The following is a 25,951-nucleotide window of genomic DNA, read 5'->3' on the forward strand; positions in this document are numbered from 1 at the left end:
ATTCCCAGTTTATATACCCAACCTGTGGAATACCCTTGAGTTTTCTTCTTTTCTAATGGACAGTTATATTAAAGTGATCACCAGTTGATTGGTGCATTTTTCCATTTTATGGAGTCCATATATCCCTTACTATACGTAATAAGCACATTAACAGGCTTTGATACAGATTTTTAATAAAGTTCTAATGAAGGTTAAGTTTTATTCTAGTGGCTATTAGTGCTTTGGTAGACAAACCCCCATTCTATACTTAGGATTGTATTTGCCACAGTGGAAAAAAAGTATTTATCCCAGCAAGCCTATTGTGAGTACATTTTGGACAAATGTTTTTAATTGATTTAAAATGGAAAATACCACATTTGGCCATTAGATGGTGATGACTATCATAGGGAATTATAATACTTAGTGCCATCCAGTATAATATATTCCGGACAGATGAAGCATTATTACTAGTGATCCCAAACCCTCTCAGTGACACTTTAGGGATTCAATTCAGGGATTACCCCTATAATCAGGACAGTAGGGAAGCATGGTTTGCATAGAATAGAATTTGTGATGTGTTAATGTCATTTTTTAATAATAAAAAATATATATATACATTTTATTTTGTGTAACTTCAGCAGCATTTCCAAATGAGAAATATGCTTACTGTAGGACAGTGTCTGTATGGATAGATATTTGATGAGGCGTTTACTACATTTATATGTTCTGTCATGTCTGTAAATATTTTAGAAGAAGTAAATAATATATCACCATTATTAATGTATTAAACCGAGTACTACATGCAACCCCACACAGGGTTATTTCCTTTGGTGAAGATTTGTCACTGTCAGCTCCGTGAAGTGATAAATTGTTCACATGACCTTATACAAAACAAATTAAAATACCATCTGACAACAACATAAATGGACATAATAGTTATAAAATATTCTGAATGCAGCAGGAGCCATAACACAATTTGTTCTTTTTTTTGTCTTTTCTTTTATGTATGATGGCATTTAAAAAATATATATATAAACCACCAAAAATACAATAAGGTTTTTGAAAAAAGTAATACAATTAAAATTTTTGAATAGTCTGATTAAATGCATCTAGTGTCATTACCTAAATTAGCTATGGTATCAACCCCCTTTAATGCCATCTACAGTATAGCTCAGATTGTTAAGCCTCGTACACATGCACGGTTTTCTTGGCAAGAAAACTGCTGACAGAGCTTTCTTGCCGAGTATACCGAGCATGTGTACGAGGCTTTGAGGTTTCTCGTCAAGAAAACTGCCCAGAATCTCAACAAGAAAAATAGAGAACCTGCTCTCTATTTTCTCGTCGTGAGATTCTCGGCAGTGTTTTCCTGCCGAGAAACCCGAGCGTGTGTATACTTACCTCTCCATGGAAACCCGCGCATGCTCGAAATGACTTTGACGCATGCGTGGTAGCTTCCAAGGCATAGGTAGGTTGAAGCAAGATGGCGGCGACGGCATCGAATGTGACGGGCGCATGCTCGTCGTAGTCGATGACGTCACCGTGTTCGTGCCATTCAAAGGAACGGTGGTTCTTTTGAATGGAGTGTGTGTACACTCGGCCGGCAAGAGAATCTTGCCAAGAATCTCGTCAGGAAAAACAATGTTTTTTTCCTGACGAGGTTCTGGCCCGTATGTACAGGGCTTTAGACATTTCAAGGCAATGCTCACTCCAGACACTATCTTTTGTACTCCACAGACATATCAAGTGCTGGCCAGGAAACACCTCCGACTTAAGTGTTAAGCCTTGTACACACGCACGGTTTTCTTGGCCGTGCGTGTGTACAAGGCTTTGAGGTTTCTCGTCAAGAAAACTGCCCAGAATCTCGACGAGAAAAATAGAGAACCTGCACTATTTTTTTCTTGTCTGGACTCTCGGCAGTGTTTTCCTGCCGAGAAACCTGAGCGTGTGTATACTTACCTGCCTCCATGGAAACCCGCGCATGCTCGAAATGACTTTGACACATGCGCGGTAGCTTCCAAGGCATAGGTAGGGTGAAGCCAGATGTCGGCTACGGCATCGAATGTGACAAGCGCATGCTCGTCATAGCCGATGACGTCACTGCGTTTGTGCCATTCAAAAGAACGGTGGTTCTTTTGAATCGTACGTGTGTACACTCGGCCGGCAAGAAAATCTTGCCAGGAATTTCGTCAGGAAAAACAACGTTTTTTTTCCTGACGAGAATCCCAGCCGTGTGTACAGGGCTTTACTTTTTTTTAACCTACATTGAGCTGGCATGTTATTATCCAGGTGTCCTTTCTGGAGACCCACTGGGTGGACTGTAGCAGCCTGGGCTACATATAGTCAATACTGTTTATTTCTGAGTGCTGCTGGAGAGATTTGCTGCCTGTACACTGATTGCTCTCCTGACTCCACCATTCAGAGAATGTCTTGAATTTTTTTCAATGAATACATGGCATTCTCTGATTGGATGAGGTGGTAGTCATGACACCATAAACGCCCATTCTCTGCCCCATATCCAATCAGAAAACACTTTGCATTTATTGAAGAAGATACAAGACATTTCTTAAAGCGGTTCTCCACCCTAAAGTGGAGTCCCGCTGATCGGAACCCTCCCCCCCTCCGGTGTCACATTTGACACCTTTCAGGGGGGAGGGGGGTGCAGATACCTGTCTAAAGACAGGTATTTGCACCCACTTCCGGCCACACTCTACGGGCAAAAGACGGGCATTCCGTCACATCCCGTCTTTCGCCTGTTGTGTGCTGGGAACACTCGGCTCCCAGCACACAGCGTGTGAGCCAATCGGCGGGCGCAGCGCGACTCACGCATGCGCCGTAGGGAACCGGGCAGTGAAGCCGCAGCGCTTCACTTCCTGGTTCCCTCAGCGTGGATGGCGGGGGGAGCAGCAGAGTGACGAGCGATCGCTCGTGCTCTGCTGCGATCGGCGCTGGACTCCAGGACAGGTAAGTGTCCTAATATTAAAAGTCAGCAGCTGCAGTATTTGTAGCTGCTGGCTTTTAATATTTTGTTCCCGTGGCACATCCGCTTTAATGGTGGAGGCATGAGAGCAAGTGACTCCCTGTGTTCAGTATTCAGTATTAAGCTCCAGCAGCACCCAGAAAAGTACTATATGTATCCACAGGCTATTACAAGAATTTCAACCTTCCCAGCAGCCATGCAGATATGACATATGGATAACTACATTTAACTAAGCTGGCTTGATGTAAATGTAAAAAAATAGACAATTCCTGGAGGTCAGCTTAACAAATACAATGTGACTCTATGATGCTTGCTGCACTTTATCATTGGGAAGACTTCAGGGATTCTGCAAACAGTGGTTAAAAAAGGCAAACAATGGTATAAGAGTATGATAACAGAGAATCCCTGATATTTTTAAGGTATAAACTAGGAACCCTAAAATACAACCTAAAATCCCAGGGTTGTAAGATTTCCCAGGTACAGCAATGTTTGCTCGCTCTAACAGTGCACGTTTCAGTTCATAGCTGTGCACGCTGGCTCTTAAATGGAGAATGAACACAATGTACAGTACACATCTGTACGCGTCTTTAGAAGAGTCAAACAGCATTGTAAATAAATAAAGAAGTCTTGTTGTTCCGAGCGCAGCAGCCAATTAGATTTCAGCTTGTTTCGATTTATCATAGTAACCTTCCCTTCCCAGAAAATGGTTTACCTGATGAAATATTTAATTCATGATGGAACATATGTGCCGGAGGGCTGGAGGGCTTAAAACAAATACGTTTTCCAAAGCCCTATTCCAGTCATATTTTATTTAGGAAGGCTAAAGATTTTTTGCCGACGACCTTTGGACAGGATGGTTAATTGCAAAATCATTTCAGTTTAGACACTTATGACAATGTTTTGCTTTGTAGACATCAGCCACATGGGAGCTCTTTTCTGCTTTGGGATGGTTCATTGCAATGTAAAATAGATTTATAATCTTATTTTTTTTTTAGAGAACAGTACACAATGTGCTTAAGATAAAGTCAACAAGAACTGAGGGATGATTGTATTTTATCAAGGGCTAGTTTCTTCTCTGACAAAATATAGGTAGCTGGCGAATGTTGGAATTCTGTTTTAAGGCCACTTCCAACTGGGGGTCACAGGAGTGCACTTACTTGAACTCATTTGTTACCCAGAATGAGCAGACAGCAGACTAAAGACTAGAGTTGCTTAAGGCTCTGGAAAGATCCCGATTAGTGTCAGGATATAACCAGATGCCTGACGGACAGCTGGCTCCAGCTCCCAGCACACAACCATCATACCAAAAAACTACTTTATAGTAATAAATAATTAATAAGTACAGGAAAAGTACAGCCAAAGCTCATTTGGCTGTACTTCTCCTATGGATGGTGCAGAACAAACTGCATTCCTGTGAACCGTTTTCAGCAGACAGCTGGCTGAAGCCGGCTGGCGGCTGATGTCACAGACCCGGTCCAGGCTTGGGAAAGATCGCGATCATATGGTTGGGATCCACCCACATGCCTGGACCAGCACCCAGCTCAGCCACTAAGAGCCTGAGCTGGCCACTGCCACACCCTCCACAGCCCAATACTCCAATGAGAGGGGGGTAAAACAGAGAGCTGACAGTCACCAACTCTTTGCTCACAGAGCTCTGAGAACTGAGAAACTAGCTGTGTTTGATCGCTCAGTTCTCAGCCTTAGAGCCAGCATGGGACAGATGCAGCATCGGACTGATGCTGCATCCACCTAGGTAAGTATGATTCCAAAAAAAAAAATTCTCATACTTCTCTTTAAATCATTCTAATCCCCTTTTTAACTCCTTTGCGACTGCCTAACACATATGTGCAGCAGCAAAAGGTTGAGCTTTAACGCCCATGCGTCATACATATACGTGGCTGGGCGTATTGAAACATTGAGTTTATGCGCTGCGCCAGACAGCTTTTGGTCTGGACTAAAGAAAGGTACATAAAGGGAATGACTTCCAATCATGTGACCACTATGATAATGATCACATGATCACCTTGGTTCAACCCACCCCCTGCGTCCATTCTCATCTAGGCAACAATAACATCAACCCCATCTCATGCATTCTTCTGGGATAATAAGATCGCTTATCCTGGGAGACATCAGGCTCCACACAGTGGCTGGAGGTGGAAGGACCTGGCTGCACCGCATCAGAGGGAGGCAGCAATAACCCAGAAGAGACAGCCTGATAACATAAAGATGTTTGCACAGACTGGGTGCGAAGCATGGGATTGGGTCACATCACTGGATTCACTGAGCATGTAAATGTGTTTATTGAGGATTACCCATTGAAAAATAAGTTGGGGGGTGAAGTTCATCTTTAATGGTGTGCTAATGTTTTAAAAACCTTGATTTTAGCATATAGTTTAAATTAATATTTACCTAGGAGCACACTTTTTAAGCTTATAACACAGCCTTTGCTGCCTGTTTAGTAGTGCTGGATAGTGATTGTGCCTTGCCTATCCTCTTACAAGTCCCCTTGGTAGCCAGAGCCCACATTTTTTTTTAATACACTCAAAAATAAAAAATACATTTTACATCAAAGCAATAATGTGATTTCACAACTCTGACTTGTGCTCTTAATTTAGAAAAGGAACAGACTTCTCCACCTTCCTTTGAGAGTAAGGCAAGATTTGAAAGTGTATATTGCTGCTCATGCAGGGTGTGAATGAAGGATGGAGCATTGCAAAAGCCATGCTAACAAAATAGAAGGATGGTTACTTACCAACAGGGCGAACTGAAGACATTACAATGGTGGTGAGAGTATATATATATAAAAAAAAAGGAAATTAAAAGAAATTATGTCAGAACGTGTGCCATGCAATACTACACTTAAATAAAGTGACTACTATCCATTAAAATCATCTATGCATGCAAAATCAAATTATGAATGCTCGTAACACAATCATGTCAGGTCAATTTCATTGTTTAACGTGGAACCAATTAAAAACAAAAAGAGAGAGAGAAATCTTTTGAGCTGAAGGTCAGAATGGCTTTGGGAAAATATTCATCTGTTGGTGATTATACACAGTCCTACTCACAGACCATTAAAGCTGAACTCAGAGCAAACCCCTAATAAATGAAATACATATACAGTAACCGTTTTACTGACATGGTAATTCTGTTCAGCAAATCTTGTGATCTGGACATCCCCACCAGGCCTCATTTTTCTAGTAAAACAATACAACCTGATGCAGGATCCACCCCCACCTGTTAATTAAATGATGAAGGAGCAGCAGCACAATGATGAGGTCATCCCTGTGCCCATCCATGTTGAAGGCATGTTCAGACAACAATGTGCCAAATCTTTGGCTTAGAGGGTAGCCTATCCCTCTCCTAGTCTGACTGCTGTTGAGCAATAAATTATAGGAAACCAAAGTTATATTTATTCACTTATTCTACTTGTATTTAAAAGGAAAAAAAAATAATAATATATGTAGCTGGTCTAGTTTAATAGTAATATGTCTTTGGATCCTGGGCCCATTCTCCCTGAATATGAAGATGTGAAGTACCCAACAGTTGCTTGTGATGTTAAAATATGATCAAAAATGGAAAATCAATGGTAAAGTTTAAGGCAACCTAGCCAGGAGCCCAATGTCTGGTGGATGTCCAGCTGTAACCTTTATTCCTCTGCAATAAAATGGGGGGAAACACATGTGGTCAAAGCTGTGCACTTCCTTGTCACTTAACAAAACAGATGCACGTATAGTGCCTGATAGGGAAGGCCATGCCAATACAGACATTTCATATTAATCAGCTTATCTGTACTTATTGCAATCCAATGCACACTGAATGGATGAGGGGAACCCAAACTACTACCTTTTCTAAAGCCCCTTAGTAAGTAAGACAAAGCAGATCACTATCCATCTATAAACACCAATCTGTTATTTTGGACCAGCTTTACTAAATGATATTAAAATTAGATAGTTTGATTAACATTAATATTTTTTTTATATAGACACAATTGCTTCATGCAGCTTACAAACATAACATTCTAACATGTTTAATAGCTAATTAAGGGAGGGAGCAATTCCATAGGGACAAAAAAGCAGCCTCTTAGCGATTCAGCCTCTGACAATTAAACAAAAAATTTCCAGCATCAGGATCACTAGCAGCAGAGTCACACATCTGACATCAGCTGGTTGAGCGGAAAAAAATGGACTCATGTATGGGCTGTCTTACACTCACTAGCATCTGAACAAAATGATGCTTGTTCCTTAGGTCATATTCATACGTCTGAATCTTCCTGTCCCAACTGGTTTGTTTTGGTGGTATGGTATTATTACGTCTCAAATTACAATCACAGTATATATTATTTCTTAAGGAAAGAAATGTTAAAGTATTAAGTAAGGCTGGGTGGCAGTTCAGTGGAATCTGTCTAGTATGAAAATTACACTCCCTGTGCCTTTGTTCCTCCATTGTACTTTGCGGATGTCCAGATCAGAATAACTTTCTGAACCCTTGAGCCTATACATCAATCTCATGGTTTAAAGATTTTTCCATTGGCATCTATAGTCCTGATATCCTCCAAAAGGACAGAGAAGCAAAATGAAAACACTATTTACACTTGATGGCTAAAGCAGTTGGAGATGGAGAAACTTGGAGATGAGTGTAATTTATCCGCATTTCTTACCTTTCCTAGCTTCACCAATTCTCACTGCCTGTAACCAAAAGTTCATACCTAGACCATGGCCTTGATCTCCTTGGCCACACAACTTTATTTTTACTTTAATACCATCAGAAAACATTGATTCCATTAAAAATAAAACATTCACACAAATGTTCATGTGATGTATGAGGTGTAAAAACCAAGAACATATACTACAAATTGTATTATTAACCTTATAACAGCTCGCGTGAAATCACTGAACATGCGCCACTAAGCTGTGAAATAGCGTTTCCATCAAAGTGAAATTATTCTTTTCAATACCAGTCTGAAAGCGGGAAGAATATTTCAAACTAAGATGTTCAAAACCCCAAGCAGTTTTTAATTTTTATGTATTCTGTTTTTGAAAAACAAATGTCTTAAAGTATTTAAAAATAGAAAGTACCGGTAAGTCCTTACCATTAATGTCAATAATGAACAAAATACAGTACATTTTGTTCACAATGTTTGTAAAGAATTACATTTGATTAGCTTTTCAAGTGTTCCTATCTTAAATATAAACTTCTGCCGATTATTAAAGACACAAATTAATGCGGCTCTATATTAATTAATACACCCTAAAATGTATTTTTAATTCAAGCAATGTAAGTAAATGATTTTAACTTTGTATTGGCCTCTTCAAGTCCCTCCACAGCAGAGCTTAGGATGGGAAAGCGAGAAGCAGCATATAGAGCTTGTCAGTTGAGCAGTGTAAGGGGTATGCTAATAGAGAGCGAGCAGAGTGACAGAGAGATGAGTTGTTCAGTTGTGTTTTCATTGTTCATTTACAAGGTGGGTTGGGATGGAGACCCATAAGCAATACTGAACTGCAGAAAGGAAAATAAGTTGCCTATGTTGCAAGACAGGACTGTACTGTGAGACAGATATATTAAACCACAGGACTGGATAGAAAGAAATATAAATCCATGTACAATTAAAACAGCTCCCTTTTATGTATTTCATATGTATATTTTGCTGCTTTCCAGAGTTAAGCTTTAAGCCCCATACACACGATCGGAATTTCCGATGGAAAAAGTCTGACAGACTTTTTCCATCAGAAAATCCGACCGTGTGTATGCCCCATCTGACTTTTTTTCTGAGGAATTCCATCAGAGTTGCGATAGAGAACATGTTCTCTTTTACTTCGATGGAATTCCGTCGGAATTCCGATGTGAGTTTGGTCCGATCGTGTAAACGGGGCTTTGAACTAATTGTTGCTGTGCCAGAATGTGTAATAGCAAATGGAAGGGAGGCACCCAAATAGATTTGAGGACGACAGTGTGTCCTTCAACGAGTAGAAAAACACAGGGTTATGCAACTTCAAAAGTTGCAACTTCAACTTCCTGTTTTGTGTGTCAAAGGGTTTTATTTCCTTTTAGACTTTGTAATGCTATTTGTGTTCCCAGTAGGGAGACCTTCCTCATTTCCTGTCTTGGTGAAAACAAGATGTCTAGCAATAGAATAGTGATAGAGGTTTAAAACCTTACCATCCTCTATGTCTCAGTGATCACAGAAACATCTTCCCCTTACCTACATTAGAGTTGTAAGAAGAAGTATAAAACATACCAGTTCAGGAGTTGGTACCTCCGTTCTGCACTCTTTTGATAAGCTATGTTGGATGAATAATCTTCAACGTCTAATGCATTTCCAGAAGTAGAAGATTACTGTACCTCCATTGTGTTATGTGCTCTCTCTCACTTCACCAGCTTTCATGCCACTACAGCTTTGCAGTAACATAGTAGTAATGTAGCAGGCAACAGTAAAACAACAAAATGGGGCAAGGGATGGCAAGGCTCCAACAAACCCAGAAGTGTGTTGGATGTTGAAGTTGCTTCATCCAAAAGAGCTCTTTAAGACAACCAAGATCTGAGGCACCACACATTCGGCTGGTAAGTATTGTTTTGACTGGTGGGTTTTTGTTTTAATTTTTTTCTTAATTTATTACCTGATGAAAGTCACTTTAAATTCAGAAAACACAAATTAAGATGATCAAAAACACCAACTGTGTTAAAGTGTCTTTCTAGCCAAATCTTTGTTTTCAGTTTTGAAGAGTAGGGAATGGTTACTATTTTGTTAGTCTGTTATCTTATTGGGGAGATTTCCTTAACATCCTCTCCTGAGGAAACAGTGAAATCAAATTATATTTTATGTACAAGTCTTTTAATTTTGTGAAAGTCTCTGGCCATTACCCAATAAAAAAATCGGAAAGTTCAGGATTAACACTTACCTCTTACTGTGAGCGTAGCAGCAGCTTCTATTTTACCAACCCGGTTTTCAGAAATGCATGTGTATGTGCCTTCATCGATGCTGGCTGCCTTCTTAATCCGTAAGGTGTAATCATCCTTGATGTCGTATCTAAATATCACAAGATAATAATGGATGACATGATGTAGCATATGGATCCAAAAAAAAGCTAGTCTTTACCTAAATTGTATAGATTTATCACATAGGTACTCAGCACCATTTATTTTAGGCTTTAATAATTTCACACACACATAAATCTTCATGACATTTTTATTACACCATGCATTAGTTAAAAACTTTGAGGCCATAAAATTGGTCCTGCAGTGTGCTTTTGGTATTATTGTATTATTAATATTATCACTTTTCTCTGTGCGGTGTGGCAATGTGACAAATTAATGTGATCAGTTTTCAATATGTGACATGTTCTGCGCTGGTCCTGACACAGTAACCGTTATGCTTTTGTGGCTTTCCAATCTATTTAATCACTATTGTCATCAGATAAAATCTTTATGTCCTCTTAGAGACCAGGATCTCATTAGTCTCACCTCGCCTAATGGAACATCGAGCGATATTAACATTATTGAGATGTTAAAGTAAACTTGGCTTAGGTGAGATCTCAGTTAGAGATGGAAGGATTCAGTTAGGCGCAGGTAGGTCTATCACCTGCTGGTTTCTAATATCTGCCCACTAAAGTTTTTAGATCTGCCTCATCATCCCTGTTCACATCATGTCCACTGAGCTGCATTTTTTGGTACACCATCCCACACATATGGTGTCATCTGACCACTTCAAATGCTGAACTTGTGTTACTGGGCACCTGTCATGAACCACACCACTTAATCTGAAAGCCATCTGACATGGACCATGCACTGGGTAGCATCCTGGTCCTGCAAACATAGCATATCATATCTCAAGTCCTAGGGGTGTTTTAGTACCGATGGGCCTATTTGCCTTAGGGAAAAGGTGGTGGCTATAGGTGAAACCATGTGGAAGCTTCACCATTTTCACAGGACGAGACATGAAGCAGTAAATGTTACACCTTGATATACTACTATGTAACCATACAGGGCCCAAAAGCTGCTGGATCCCATAGCAGTCACATTGTTTCATATGGTTACGTCCTTTGCACTGCAGCCTTTGCCTTGCTTGGAAATTGCAAATCTGAATTTTTTTGGGGATTCTTTTGGTAACCATTAAGTGTGCACAGACTCAGAAATATGCCACGAAATACATGAAAACAGAGAGATTCATGCTCATATAGTTTAGCGACCACAGAGAAAGCCATTGGTCAGAAGTTCAATAAGTAAAAATAGAATCCTTATAGTGTAAAACAGAGTTTCAACTGGCAGTAAGTGTTCCTTAGACACAAGAGGAGGCAAAGACATGATTTATATTTGTTTATTTTATTTATTGCTTAAAAACATACTGAAAGCTGAAATTGCTCTTTAAATGTAATGAGTAGCAGTATCAACTTTGGGACTAATTTGAGGCTTTGGTTGAATAAATGTTGCCCAGGTAGATAGGAGAGATCGTAAGAATGTCAGTAACAGAGAACTCAGCAAAGAAATGTATTTCAATGTCACAAGACAGATATACAGTAATGCACACACTAAGGAGAAAAACCGCACATATGGAAACTCCAGGGATCTCATTTATTTACTATGGCCCCAGTAAGAGATTGGGGAATCAATGTAGATAACTCAATGTAAGCATCAAGTCGATGAATAAGAGCAGGGAAGAGGCCAGAGGAACGCTGTAGAAGAACTCACTGAGGATTTCAAATGTGAAGTAGATGATACAAAAATTGCAAAGTGCTGCCCTATCCTTCAACTGAAACTCTATCTAGGAAAATAAGAGCAGTGACCACCTACATAAAATATGGCATCTAATAAGAAAAGGCAAAACAAATAGCTATCTTTATCTGGAGAACAGGCCTATGGAGAAAAAACATAATTGAGTTCCACAAGACCCCATTAAATATTAAATTTTACTGGGCTTCCTTTTATTTATAGAAAAAAAAAGAGACCAAAGAGATGTGGAAAGACACAGAAGAGGTGAAAAACAAAACTAGGTTTATTTTCTGCGTTACACTATATTGCTACCATGATTTGTTATAGCGCTATTGGTTATACACTGATGAATACATTTAAAAATCGAAAGACCATATGGATAATTTACTAAAGACATTAAGATCGTTCACCCAAACAAAGTGTGAAAATTCACTTCAATTAAAAAAAAACAAGTAAAAAAAAAAATCCCTTTTTTTATTGGCACATAGTTGTGCGTTGTATAGGTTAAATGCATCTTAAGTAATGTCGAGTGAATTGCGCTAACTTATTAAATATATATGTCAATTACCACTCCTCTATCCCTATGTGATCGAAAAAAGCATCTTAAATCTTTTTTAGAGTGACCATTCTCAACACCTGATGCATACAGGGTGATTTACTAAAGAAGTTGATGATCTATGCTTATATCAATCTCAGTAATGAAACAAACATAGTGAGGCTGATTTACTAAAGGAGCCAAGAATCCATACGGAAAAAATGTAAATCAATTACTCAATCTGGATTTGGTAATCAAGGTTAACAGGAATTTGCTATGTACAAAATTGGGTAATTGAGAATATTTACACATTTCTGCACAGAGCAGGTAAGTATAACATGTTTGTTATTGTTAACTGCTTCCGGACTGCCCCCCACACATTTACTGAGGCAAGGCTGCCCGGTTGTGTGAAACAAAGTACCTGTACGTTGTCTCTTCTTCCGGGTCTGAAGCACACGCACGCTGTCGGCGACCCTCTCCCACTGTGATTGGACACAGTGAGAGCCAATCAGCAAGTCCCACAGATCGTTGGCAGGAGAGGCAGAACGGCGGTCTGACTATATAAACAAGGCAGACAGCCATTCTGTCAGAGAGGAAAATGGAGATCTTGTGTTTCTGCTAGAAGCACACTTAACCCTTTAATCGCCCCTGATGTTAACCCCTTCCCTGCCAGCATCATTAGTACAGTGAGAGAGAATTTTTTTAGCACTGGTCACTGTATTATTGTCACTGGTCCCAAAAAATTGTCACATAGGCCGCGTACACACGGTCGGTCCATCCGATGAAGCTGACTGATGGTCTGATGTGCCTACACACCATCAGTTAAAAAAACGATCGTGTCCAACGCGGTGACGTAAAACACAACAACGTGCAGAGAAAAATTAAGTTCAATGTTCAATGTTTCCATATGGCGTTCTTGTATTCCCGGGGGTTCCAGCAAGAGCGCACGCGCCTCCGGGGTACTCGGTGCGCTTGCCCGGTGGCCACGATGCCCGCCAGGTACCAGCGATTGCTCATCACAGAGCATGGACGTGGAGCTGTGTGTGTAAACACAAAGCTCCATGTCCTGTCAGGGGAGAGAAGAACTGATCGTCTGTTCCTTGTATATAGGAACAACGATCGGTTTCCTCCTCTCATCAGTCCCCTCCCCCTACAGTTAGAAGCACTCACTAGGGAACATATTAACCCCATGATCGCCCCTAGTGTTAACCCTTTCCCTGCCAGTCACATTTATACAGTAATCAGTGTATTTTTATAGCACTGATCGCTGTATAATTGTGAATGATCCCAAAATAGTGTCAAAAGTGTCCGATGTGTCGCAGTCACGATAAAAATCGCTGGTCGCCGCCATTGCTAATAAAAAAAATATTAATAAAAATGCCATAAAACAATCCCCTATTTTGTAGACGCTATAACTTTTGCACAAACCAAACAATATACGCTTATTGCGATTTTTTTTTACCAAAAATATGAGGAATACGTATCGGCCTAAACTGAGGATTTTTTTTTTAAATTGGGATATGTATTATAGCAAAAAGTACAAAATATTGTGTTTTTTTCAAAATTGCCACGATTTTTTTCTTTTTAGCGCAAACAATAAAAAACGCAGAGGTGATCAAATACCACCAAAAGAAAGCTCTATTTGTGGGGGGAAAAATTATCTAAATTTATTTAGATACACCGTCGCACGACCGCACAATTCTCATTCAAAGTGTGACAGCGCTAAAAGCTGAAAATTGGCCTGGGCAGGAAGGGGGTGAAAAGGCCCGGCATGGAAGTGGTTATTTGTTCAATGATTGGGTATTGGAAATTAACTTTACTTTATTTCCTAAGAGAAATAAAGATTTGCCCAATCAAATGTGTTTGGTGAACAGTCTCTACTTTACTAGTAAATCACCCTCGCACAGTCTAGATCTTGATTTGTGGGCAAACATACCTGAGGCTCTGGGGCCTCGTACACACAACTGAGGATCTCGATGGGCGAAACACATCATCTTGCTCATCGAGTTCCCTGTTAGACTGTCGAGGAACTCGACAAGCCAATTTTCTCCATTCCCGTCGAGGAAAAAGAGAACATGCTCTCTTTTTGGCTCGTCGAGTTCCTCGACAGTTTCCTCGTCGAAAAATGTACACACGACTGATTTTTGCCGAGAAACTTGGTCGTATGTACGAGGCCTGGGGCTCCTGTTTTGTGCTGATATTTGAATAAATTCATCCAAAGTACAGTATCGTGTAAGAAGCTTCTATTACAGAGCGTACAGATTTTTTTTGCTGAAAACAAGCAATACCTGCACCATTGGGAATGCTTCTTGCAGGGCTTATAAAGCTGACAGCTTATAGGGGCTTTCATACAAGGCCATACTGGTCTACACTCACTAAATTGGATTCTGTTTGGTCATCGGGGTTTGCTACATTTTGCACTTAGCAATTTTCTTTTTCTATTGTTTATGGAATAAACCCAATAACGAAACTTGCTGTGCACAGACTAGACATGGCAAGCAGCAAAATCTGAAAAGGTGGATGGGCAGAAGGACACAGCACAGTGAAACATTACTGAGGATTCCAATGGAGAGATCCAGTTGTAAGGCAGTTCCTGGCTCAGTTCTTGCTGAGCCTGGACTGTTTGGTATTTCCATATTTTTTTTTTTTTTGCATAATATAAAGAGTGAATATGATATGCAAAAAGGGATACCCAGTTGCAGAGAGATCTCCTTACCCAGCAACTCTCAGATGAATTAAAAAAAATGAATAGCTTAAAGCTGAATTGAAGTGTCACACCTCTTTTTCTTTTAGACCCTATTCACACTGAGGCGCTTTTCAGATGCTTTTTGCTAAAAATAGAGCCTGCAAAGCTCCTGAAAACTGCTTCCCATTCTTTTCAATGAATACGTTCACACTTGGGTGGTGCACCGGCGGGGCGGTGAAACAAAAATTCTGTAGGCAGCATCTTTGTAGCATGTATGGAGAGCTTTAAAAAAGCACCTCAAAAACGCCCCTCTCCATTGAAATGAATGAAGCACTTCAAAAGAGCTGCAAAATGTTTTTTGGTGACACGTGACCTGAAAAAAAGTGCACCACCAACATAGCAAAAGTGACGCAAAAGCCCAGTTAAAGCACAGCAAGAATGCCCAGTGTTTTATGGGCAGTTTTGGAGCGCCTCTTATGGTTCTATACATCATATGTTATGATTTTGTTTCCTTAGGCCCCTGACACACTGGGGCGGGAGGTGTGCTGACGGTATAGCGGCGCTATTTTTAGCGGCGCTATACTGTCGGAATTGCGGCGGTATTCGGCCGCTAACAGGGCAGTTTTAACCCCCGCTAGTGGCCAAAAAAGGGTTAATACCGCCCACAATGCGCCACTGCAGAGGCGCATTGCCGGCGGTATAGCCGCGGTGTCCCATTGTTTTCAATGGGAAGGAGCGGTAGAGGAGCGGTAAACACACCGCTCCTTCACCGCTCCAAAGATGCGGCTAGCAGGACTTTTGGAGCAGTCCTGCTAGCGCACCGCCTTAGTGTGAAAGCCCTCAGGCTTTCACACTGAGACAGTAGGGCTGGAGTTTTCAGGTGGTATTTAGGCGCTATATTTAGCGCTAAACCACCTGAAAACTCCTCAGTGTGAAAGGGGCCTAAATCAACATTCAAATACCTTAAAATAAATATGCTTCCTGTCCACACACTCCAGTGTCTATGCTGGTGTAGGTGTGTTACATGCACTAATAGGAGTACCAGACCAAAGGATAAAAGAGTCCAAATTAATTAGTTCATGCTAAAAAACAGCCAATGTGTTTTGGGGGTCATAAAAAAACTCCCCCTTTATCATGGCTTCAGTTTACATTAAAAATATCTTGAATAGACTCAAAATAGAGATCTCCTGTGCAATCTATGTAAGGAAGCTAATTGCTGGATCAGGAGGGTGAAGCCGAAGGAAACTGAGCTGGTTCAGCACAGCCTGGCCAAATTTCAATCCATCTATGGGAAGGCTGATTGTACAGAAGTCAATCTCTTGAATGACTTCTGTACAACCAGCCTGTCGGGTTTTTTGTTCGCCCGATCAGTGCTGCAACATGGATAATTGTATTCCACCAGCCAGGAAGGCTCCCCATCAGCAGAACACAATAGTGCTGTGACAGGGATTCCCCATTCCTGTTGAATGTGTGGATGGGGAAATTGGCACTTTTTGTTGTTCAATCCACTGGTTGAATTAATAAAAAATTGTATAATGTATGGCCTGCCATATGGACCAGCAGTATCTGTGTGAGCAATCAAGCTAAGCAATCAAGATAACCCCCCCTTATCAAAACCATTCACACAAAGACTTGTAGTGCAGAGGAAAAGAGGGGGTGTCTCTATTAGATAAGAGTGTATCCGACAGTGCAGGCAAATGCTGGTTAACATGAGATACACTGGGAAATGGAACTAGAAATATCAAAGTAAAGGTTGTTATTACAACACGTTTGTGAATGAATACATAGGGCCAGATTCTCGTATCCTGGCGTAAAACTATGCGGGCGTAACGTATCTCGTTTATGCTACGCGGCCGCAAGTTTTACGGGCAAGTGCTTGATTCACAAAGCACTTGCCTGTAAAGTTGCGGCGGCGTAGCATAAATCCTCCGGCGCAAGCCCGCCTAATTCAAATGATCCAGATAGGGGGCGTGGATCATTTAAATTAGGCGCATTCCCGCGCCGATCGTAGTGCGCATGCGCCGTCCCTAAAATTTCCTGACGTGCATTGCGCTAAATGACGTCGCAAGGACGTCATTGGTTTCGACGTTAACGTAAATGGCGTCCAGCGCCATTCACGGACGACTTACGCAAACGACGTACATTTTTAAATTTCGACGCGGGAACGACAGCCATACTTAACATTGGTTGCCCCTGATATAGCAGGGGCAAATTTACGCGTAGCAACTGCTACGGAAATGTCGTAAATTCACTGCGTCGACCGCGCGTACGTTCGGAAATCTCGCGTAAATAGCTGATTTGCATAGACGACGGGGAAAACGACGTCGGCGACACCTAGCGGCGGGAAAAAAAATTGCATCTAAGATCTGACAGCGTAAGAGCCTGTCAGATCTAATGGATATCTATGCGTAACTGATTCTAAGAATCAGTCGCATAGATACGCCGGGCCAGATTAGGACTTACGACGGCGCCATTTGCGCCGTCGTAAGCCCTTTGAGAATCTGGCCCATAATTCCCAGATTTTAGCTGGGTTTCAGCTCTCCAGCATCTACCAAAAAATGTAATATGAGTTTTGGGAGGAATGTTCCTTTAACCACTTCCCGACCACCGCATGTAGATATACGTTGACAGAATGGCACGGACAGGCACATCAACGTACCTGTACGTGCCAGCCTAGACGTGGGTCGGGGGTCCTGTCGGGACTCCCCCCGCTACACGCGGCGGTCGGGTTCCCTTGGGGAGCGATCCGGGACGACGGTGCGGCTATTTGTTTATAGCCGCTCCGTCGCGATCGCTCCCCGGAGCTGAAGAACGGGGAGAGCCGTATGTAAACACGGCTTCCCCGTGCTTCACTATGGCGCTGCATCGATCGAGTGATCCCCTTTATAGGGGAGACTCGATCGATGACGTCATTCCTACAGACACACCCCCCTACAGACACACTAAGTGTACACTAAATCCTACAGCGCCACCTGTGGTTAACTCCCAAACTGCAACTGTCATTTAAATGCATTTTTTGCTGTGAAAATGACAATGGTCCCAAAAATGTGTCAAAATTGTCCGAAGTGTCCGCCATAATGTCGCAGTCACGAAAAAAATCGCTGATCGCCGCCATTAGTAGTAAAAAATAATTAATAAAAATGCAATAAAACTATCCCCTATTTTGTAAACGCTATAAATTTTGCGCAAACCAATCGATAAACGCTTATTGCGATTTTTTTTACCAAAAATAGGTAGAAGAATACGTATCGGCCTAAACTGAGGAAAAAAAAATGTTATATATGTTTTTGGGGGATATTTATTATAGCAAAAAGTAAAAAATATTGAATTTTTTTCAAAATTGACGCTCTATTTTTGTTTATAGCGCAAAAAATAAAAACCGCAGAGGTGATCAAATACCACCAAAAGAAAGCTCTATTTGTGGGGAAAAAAGGACGCCAATTTTGTTTGGGAGCCACGTCGCACGACCGCGCAATTGTCTGTTAAAGCGACGCAGTCCCGAACTGTAAAAACACCTTGGGTCTTTAGGCAGCATATTGGTCCGGTCCTTAAGTGGTTAAATGTAAGAGAATGGGACATACGTACAGCAAAATTATTACCAGCTGAAAATATTATTAAGATGACCTTGTCATTAAGAAGAAGCCCTGTGTCTAAAATAAATAGAATTGCCATTATACAATAAGCTGAATAGCAGTCATAAAGCATGATATATCACACACAGGTATGTAGGCCTACAAACAATCGCTCTCTCTGTATTGAAAGTGTTATTAAAGCATTTCTGGCCTCTCTTCAGCTTCTTTAATAGCCTGAAAACTGTAGACTGTGTTATCTGAAAGGATTTCAATAGTTCTTTTGTTTAATGGTTTAACGTACTCGGCCTTCTGTTCAAAGGTGCTTGTTAAACCTTTCAGAGATGCCATATTTTGCCAATCTGCTGGAGCCAAAGAAGGTTGAATAACTAGATATGTAAGTGGCGTGAAAAGCTGAAGGTTTGCATTTAATTGGAAGCAGAAGAAATGACAAAACAGTAGTAGTAAGGGCACAGTAACACACATAGGCTTATTTTGATTGAGAAATCTGGTAATCATTGCATTGTATGAATGCTCTCATTGTTGCAGCATGTGATTAATGACACTTCTACAATAGTATGCTGGCAGTCATTACCACGCACACACTTTTCCTCTCTCTCTGTTTCGGATATGAAACGCTGATGAAAAATTCAACCCAATCAGATTTGGCCCCTGGACAACGTGTGCTATCATCACTGTACCGTGAATTGAGATTGATTGGTTACCAGCTGTGACAAAGTCAATGAAAGAACCGTCTGAAGAAAAAAAAGGACTAAAATAAAAAAAAATACAAAAAAAAAGCAAAAAAAGAGAAATGCCATAACCATCTGTTCATACAAACACAGCAAACCATTCAAGAAGTTGCTGAATGTAATGTGCGCTATGAGTTTCTGTACATTGTAGATGGGCCATGTGCTATTTCTGGAAGTGCTTCGTTTTTCTGGACACACTTGTTCTTGCTGTTCCTGAATGACTTATTTCTGCTTGGAAAATCTACTTAAAGGGGTTGTAAAGGTGTGTTTTTTATTTTCTAAATAGGTTCCTTTAAAGCGGTTGTATACCCTGTTATTTTTTTATTTTTTTTTACACCTGTAAAGGAAAAGCCATAATGAGCTAGTATGCATCGCATACTAGCTCATTATGAAATACTTACCTTAAAATGAGGTGAAGAGAACTTACCTGGTCCACGCCGAGTGAGATGTCAGCTTGCTTCGGCGTGTCTTCTGGGTATCGCCGCCCCAGCGCTGTGATTGGCTGGAGCGGCGATGACGTCACTGCGCGCGGGAGACGGCGGCTGCCGGCCCTTTAGCCGAGGATCCCTGCTGCGCATTGCGGGGGGAATATCTCCTAAAGCGTACAGGTTTAGGAGATATTCTTTATACCTACAGGTAAGCCTTATTATAGGTACCTATAGGTAAAAGTAAGTGGGGTATAAAACCACTTTAAGCTTGTGCATTATTGGTTCACTTACCTTTTCCTTCGATTTCCCTTCTAAAAAATGTGTTTTTGTTTTTATTTTCTTTGTGAGAATTTCTCACTTCCTGTTCCTCCTCAGTAAGCTGTTCAGTAAGCTGTTCTGGCTGACTAACCACCACTAGGATGATGGGGCAAGCCTACTGAGGAGAAACAGGAAGTGAAAAATTCTGACAAAGAAAAAAAACATTTAGAAGGGAAATCGAAGGAAAAGGTAAGTGAACCAACAATGCACGAGCTTAAAGTGGTTGTATACCCCACTTTTTTACTGACCAAATCTCCCCACAATAAATAATTTCAGTATATCTGTAATCTGACGGAGTTTATACCATAAGAAGATGAAAACCAAAAAGCCTTCCTGGCAGAAAGCACTGCACCACTCTTCCACCTCTGCTTTGCAGAACTATGCTGGGAGAAAGATTCAACTAGAAAAACAATCCTTTAATTCTAATGTTCTCACTTAAGCTACAGCAAAACGTCTGTCTATATAAATCTGATCCTGCACCATTTGTACTGTGCGTTACTGCTTGGGGTAGTGTCTCATTGATGGTAAAGATCTTAATATGTTTTAGCATTTTGTCACAGGAGACTTAGTTCAAGAATCAGTCAAGGAACTGCACCTCCGACGACTGCACTGATTAACTATATATGTATTTAACCTGTCAAGGTACTCTACCTTTAGCAACTGCGCATATATATATATATATATATATATATATATATATATATATATATATATTTATATATGTGTGTGTGTGTGTGTGTAAAATCATTGTTAAAGCGGAGTTCCACCCTAAAATATTTTTTCAACAGCTTGCCTTTAATGTAAAAAAAAAAAATGTAAAAAATAATAATAATAATTACTTACTTCTATCTGGCTGTTACTAGGTAGATTTCATAATCTGCCTAGTTCCTGGTTATAGGTGGTAAAACTTCCTGACCTAAGACCCCATTGCCTCCTGGGAAGGCATTAGAGGGCATTACTGTGCCTAAAAATCGCCCAGCATGCACCTCTCCCTGAAAACCAGGAAGAAAAAGGAACTGGGCTTCACATGCCCACACATATGATGGATACGGCCACAACATGAGCTGGAGGATATAAGGCAAGTGTTAGACATGTGCATTTGTTTTCGTTCGAATGCATTTTCGTCCGAATTTCAGGTATTTTCGTTATCGTTTTAAACGATAACGAAAGCACAGAAAACGAAAACCGAAAGATCCGACATTAACAAATGCTTTATTTTCGTTTTCGTTGCGGTCGAATGTGCCTAACCTTAACTCTATTAGTCCAATATTATTCTACATAAAGAAAAAAGATTCAACATTATAGAGACATGAAGAAGATTGGACATAGAGAGACAGTTTCGTTGCTCCATCGAATCTTTTTTTTTTTTTTCTTTAAAGATTCTGTCGAATCTTTTTTTTTTTTTTCTTAGAACATTCAACAGACACCAAAAGCCTTCAATGACAGATTCGACCTTAATTAATTTGGATTTTCGGACAAATGCATTTTTTTTAAAAAACAAAATAAATAAAAACGAATTTCGGGAGTAACTAAATAAATGTATTTTTCGGACGAAAACTAAATTACGAAACAAAATATTTCAGTGTGCACATGTCTAGCAAGTGTTTGCATTGATTTTTGGAATGATTGGGGAGCTATTAATATGTTTTAGGGACTATTTAAGGTGATTAATTTTAGCTTTCAAAAAATAAATAAAAAAGTTATGCCCGGAACCCCGCTTTAACAGCAAATGATAGCGGTGGAGAACACTGTCTATTGGCAGCACCATGCTCAGTTTCAGGGTGTTGGCAATCTTCTTATAGCCTAGGCATCTTTATGTAGAGCAACGAATATTTTTTTCAGATCCTCAGAGAGTTCTTTGCCATAAAGGTGCCATGCTGAACTTCCAGTGACCAGTATGAGAGAGTGAGAGCGATAACACCAAATTTAACATACCTGCTCCCCATTCACACCTTGTAACACTAACGAATCACATGAAACCTGGGAGGGGAAATGACTAATTGTGCCCAATTTGGACATTTTCACTTAGGGGTGTACTCACTTTTGTTGCCAGCGGTTTAGACATTAACCACTTCCATACCAGGTACTTACGCAGCTTCCCGCCCAAGCCAATTTTCAGCTTTCAGCACTGTCGCACTTTGAATGGCAATTGCGCAGTCATGCTACACTGTACCCAAACAAAATTGGCGTCCTTTTTTCCCCACAAATAGAGCTTTCTTTTGGTGGTATTCGATCACCTCTGCGATTTTTTTTTTTTTGCGCAACAACTAAAAAAAGGCTGAAAATTTGGAAAAAAAATTACGTTTTTATTTTTTTCTGTTAATTTTTTTGTAAATAAGTTTTCTCTTTCAATTACGGGCACTGATATGGCGGCACTAATGGGCACCGATGAGATGGCACTGATGGACATCGATGAGGTAGTACTGACGGGCACAGATGAGGTGGCACTGATTGGCGGCGCCGGTATGCGACACTGATGGGCACACATAGGCGGCACTGATGGGCACACATAGGCGGCACTGATGGGCACACATAGGCGGCACTGATGGGCACACATAGGCGGCACTGATGGGCACACATAGGCGGCACTGATGGGCACACATAGGCGGCACTGGGCACTCATGGGCGGCACAGATGGGCACTCATAAGCGGCACAGATGGGCGGCACTGATGGATACTTATGGGTGGCACAGATGGGCACTGATAGGTGGGCACTGGGCATGGATGGGCACTGTGGGGTGGCACTGATGGACACTGGGGTGGCGCTGATGGACACTGGGGTGGCAGCACTTATTTTTGCCAGGTTGCCAGTCAGTGCCCATTTGTGGGCACTGACTGGCATCTTTTTTCTTTATGCTTTTTTTTTTTTTTTTTTTTAGACTTTTTTTTTTTTTTTTTTTGCCATTTTTTTTTTTTTTTGCCCACCCTGGTGCTCCAGGGTGGGCATCCCTGGTGCTCCAGGGTGGCGATCCGAGGGGGGGCTGCGCTGATAAACAATCAGCGCTAACCCCCCCTGTCAGGAGAGCCGCCGATCGGCTATCCTCTACTCGCGTCTGTCAGACGCGAGTGAGGAAGAGCCATCGACGGCTCTTCCTGTTTACATCGTGATCAGCCGTGGTTGGACACGGCTGATCACATGGTAAAGAGTCTCCGCCGGAGGCTCTTTACCGAGATCGGAGATGCAGGGTGTCAGACTGACACCCCGCATCACCGATCGCCGCGATGCGCGCCCCCACGGGCGCGCGCGGCATGAAATCCTGCAGGACGTTCTAGAACGTCCTGTCAGGATTTCATAACCACTTCCCGGACGTAAATCGGCCATAGGCCGGGCGGGAAGTGGTTAATGGCTGTGTGTTGTGTGTTGAGTTATTTTGAGGGGGCAGCAAATTTACACTGTTATACAAGCTGTACACTCACTACTTTACATTTTAGCTAAGTGTAATTTCTTCAGTGTTGTTGCATGAAAAGATGAATTAAAATATTTACAAAAAATGTGAGGCATGTACTCACTTTTGTGAGATACTGTATATAACTTTTTCCTTTCCTTTATTTTTAATAGATACATGACCTCTGAACCCAGCTGCATAAGGGGCTTAGAGATTTGGGGGTGGAGACTGCAGGGGGACATGTCAACAGGAGGCGGAGGAACAGCAATACACTGATCTTCCCAGTAATTAGCTGTGCAGGAGGATGTGTTAGCCCTGTCCATTGGCATACAGACAGGCTTTGCTCCTAAGTAGCAAATAACAAAACTGTCTACGCTGGGATGGATGGGCTTCCATGCCTAGCATTGTATGTTTAAAATAGTAAAGCAGGGAGATTGGAAGGATTGGCAGGTATTTCACACAAAGGGAGCAATGCAAGGAGATCAGGATACTTTTTCATGCAAGTACAAGCGTATAACACGCACAGGCGTATAACACGCACACAAACTTTAAGAGGGAAGTTTCAGGAAAAAAACTTTCCACAGCCCCCTGCGTATAACACGCAGGCACAGTTTACCCTCTATTTTCAGGGTAAAAAAGTACGTGTTATACGCCAATAAATACAGTAATTGGTACAACAAGCGCATATTAGGAGTATATAATGCTGGGGGGTAACATATACTTTAACCGCTTCCAAACTGGAAGATTACAGTGTCAAGAGTGGGGGGGGGAGCAGGATGGAGGAGGAGTTCAACTAAAAGAAGAGGCGCCATTACATGGAACACATTCTAGTGATTGTAAGTTATGTCCATTGTGTGGGTTTTTCTGGTTTTTATTTAGGCTGCATTTAAGCCGGATACACACGAGCCAAATGATGGGAGACATCGGCCAGTTAAAAAAAAAAAAACATCTGATATTCGGTGTTTGGCCAGCTTCTGTTAGACGAGCATGCTGGAAAACCAGCAGTCGACCAACTCCTGATCAGCGCTCTCAGCCAACGAAGTGTTCTAGTGGGGGGCATTTCTCATGTCAGAGCACAATAGCTCAGCGGGGAAGATCACTATATTAAATTTGCATAGTTAGTAACAGCGGGTTTAACAGAAAAAAAAAATGAATATTGTGTACCAGGCTTTAGGCATTAAAGGGTCACTAAAGGAAAAAACATTTTTGCCTAAAATTAATGTCTGCAAGGTAAACAAGTAAAACAAACAAGTTAAAAAACAAGTAAATTCCTTCATCTATATCACCTCCAGCATTGTAGTTTCTGTTCTCTCATTCATGTCCTGGTTTGCATTGTTTGTTCATGTAAGGCCCCGTACACACGACCAGTTTCCTCGGCAGAATTCAGCTTCCGACCGAGTTTCTGGCTGAATTCTGCCGAGAAACCCGGTCGTGTGTACACTTTCGGCCGAGGAAGCCGACGAGGAGCTCGGCGAGGAAATAGAGAACATGTTCTCTATTTCCTCGTTGTTCTATGGGAGAACTCGGCCCGCCGAGCTCCTCGGCGGCTTCAGTGCTGAACTGGCCGAGGAACTCGATGTGTTTGGCACGTCGAGTTCCTCGGCCGTGTGTACGAGGCCTCTGAACTACATTTCCAGTATGAATTGCGGCACGCCCAGTAATTCACACCTCCTTGAAGTCTCTAACATGTAGAGAGCCACACAGATGTAGTTCCCAGGAGGGGGCGAGCACGTTACTGACCACTGCAGTAAAGCCTCCCGTCACGGTGGTCAGTATAATCAGACAAGCAGGAAGTGAACAGAACAGAGAAGAAATAGAGCGACTTCTGAGCAAAAACTAACAATAAGGAAGTGAAAAGAGGAATGTCTGCAAGTAAAAGATGCTTATTATGAAAAAAAAAATGTTTCCTTTACAACCTCTTTAAGGTCGGTTCATTCACTGATACAGATTTTCCTTACATTAGTAGTTTGACCTTTGGTGAAATGCTTCCAGTCTCACCACACAAGGAATTTATTAATACAACACTAAATTTCATCATTTAATTATAATAAAAAATAGACTTCTCAACTTAATGGTCAGTTTTAGAAAGGGCATCTCAAGTACTTATTTACTATCTACAGAACAAAAGCATGCAAGAATCTGCAATACAGTTTTCCGAGGGCCTTGCAATGTAGTTAATCTAAAAGGATTTTCTTGCTGTTGTTGTTTTATGTTATTTATCCATTTAAAACTGCAGCTAGTACACTGTATCAGAAAATGCATGTCTTATACAGGTCTTTGTACTATGAAATCAAATTACGTAATTGTACTAAAGGATAAATGTCCCCATTACTCTCTTTCCTTAACCTTGTTCTGTAAAAATCAGCAGAAGATCTCTTCTGTAAATGTAAATTAAATTTTGGCTTTTCCATTTCCTAGTACAACAGTGCAGGGCGCCCGCCAACATTTCTCGTGAGTGGTCAGCCTGGCACTTCCTGCCTCTACAATGTAGTAGTGAAATCCTAAAATATCTACTAGTACTATAGAAAACTAGAGGCTGCAATTTTATTCCAATAAGACCCACACACAGGCTTCTCCAACTATACATTCCTGCTGAACATGTACAATTTTTCTGA

The 25,951-nt window shown here is 41.2% G+C and overlaps 1 protein-coding gene across 21 annotated transcripts in view; it reads right to left on the bottom strand.

Moving 5' to 3' along the window:
- Window positions 1-25,951, bottom strand: part of ROBO2 (roundabout guidance receptor 2) — a 1,260,761-nt gene that overhangs the window by 148,131 nt on the left and 1,086,679 nt on the right. For 16 of the 21 annotated variants that reach the window (XM_040338780.1, XM_040338787.1, XM_040338783.1 and 13 more), the window contains exons 6-7: window positions 9,856-9,983; window positions 5,709-5,720 (exon numbers count right to left, since the gene is read on the bottom strand). In XM_040338780.1, coding sequence (XP_040194714.1) covers window positions 5,709-5,720; window positions 9,856-9,983 — 140 coding nt within the window. The remainder of the gene's footprint in view (window positions 1-5,708; window positions 5,721-9,855; window positions 9,984-25,951) is intronic. The other 5 variants (XM_040338792.1, XM_040338772.1, XM_040338790.1 and 2 more) reach the window with 1 other exon arrangement.

This window comes from Rana temporaria, chromosome 2, assembly GCF_905171775.1.
Source record: "Rana temporaria chromosome 2, aRanTem1.1, whole genome shotgun sequence".
Taxonomy (NCBI): Eukaryota; Metazoa; Chordata; class Amphibia; order Anura; family Ranidae; genus Rana; species Rana temporaria.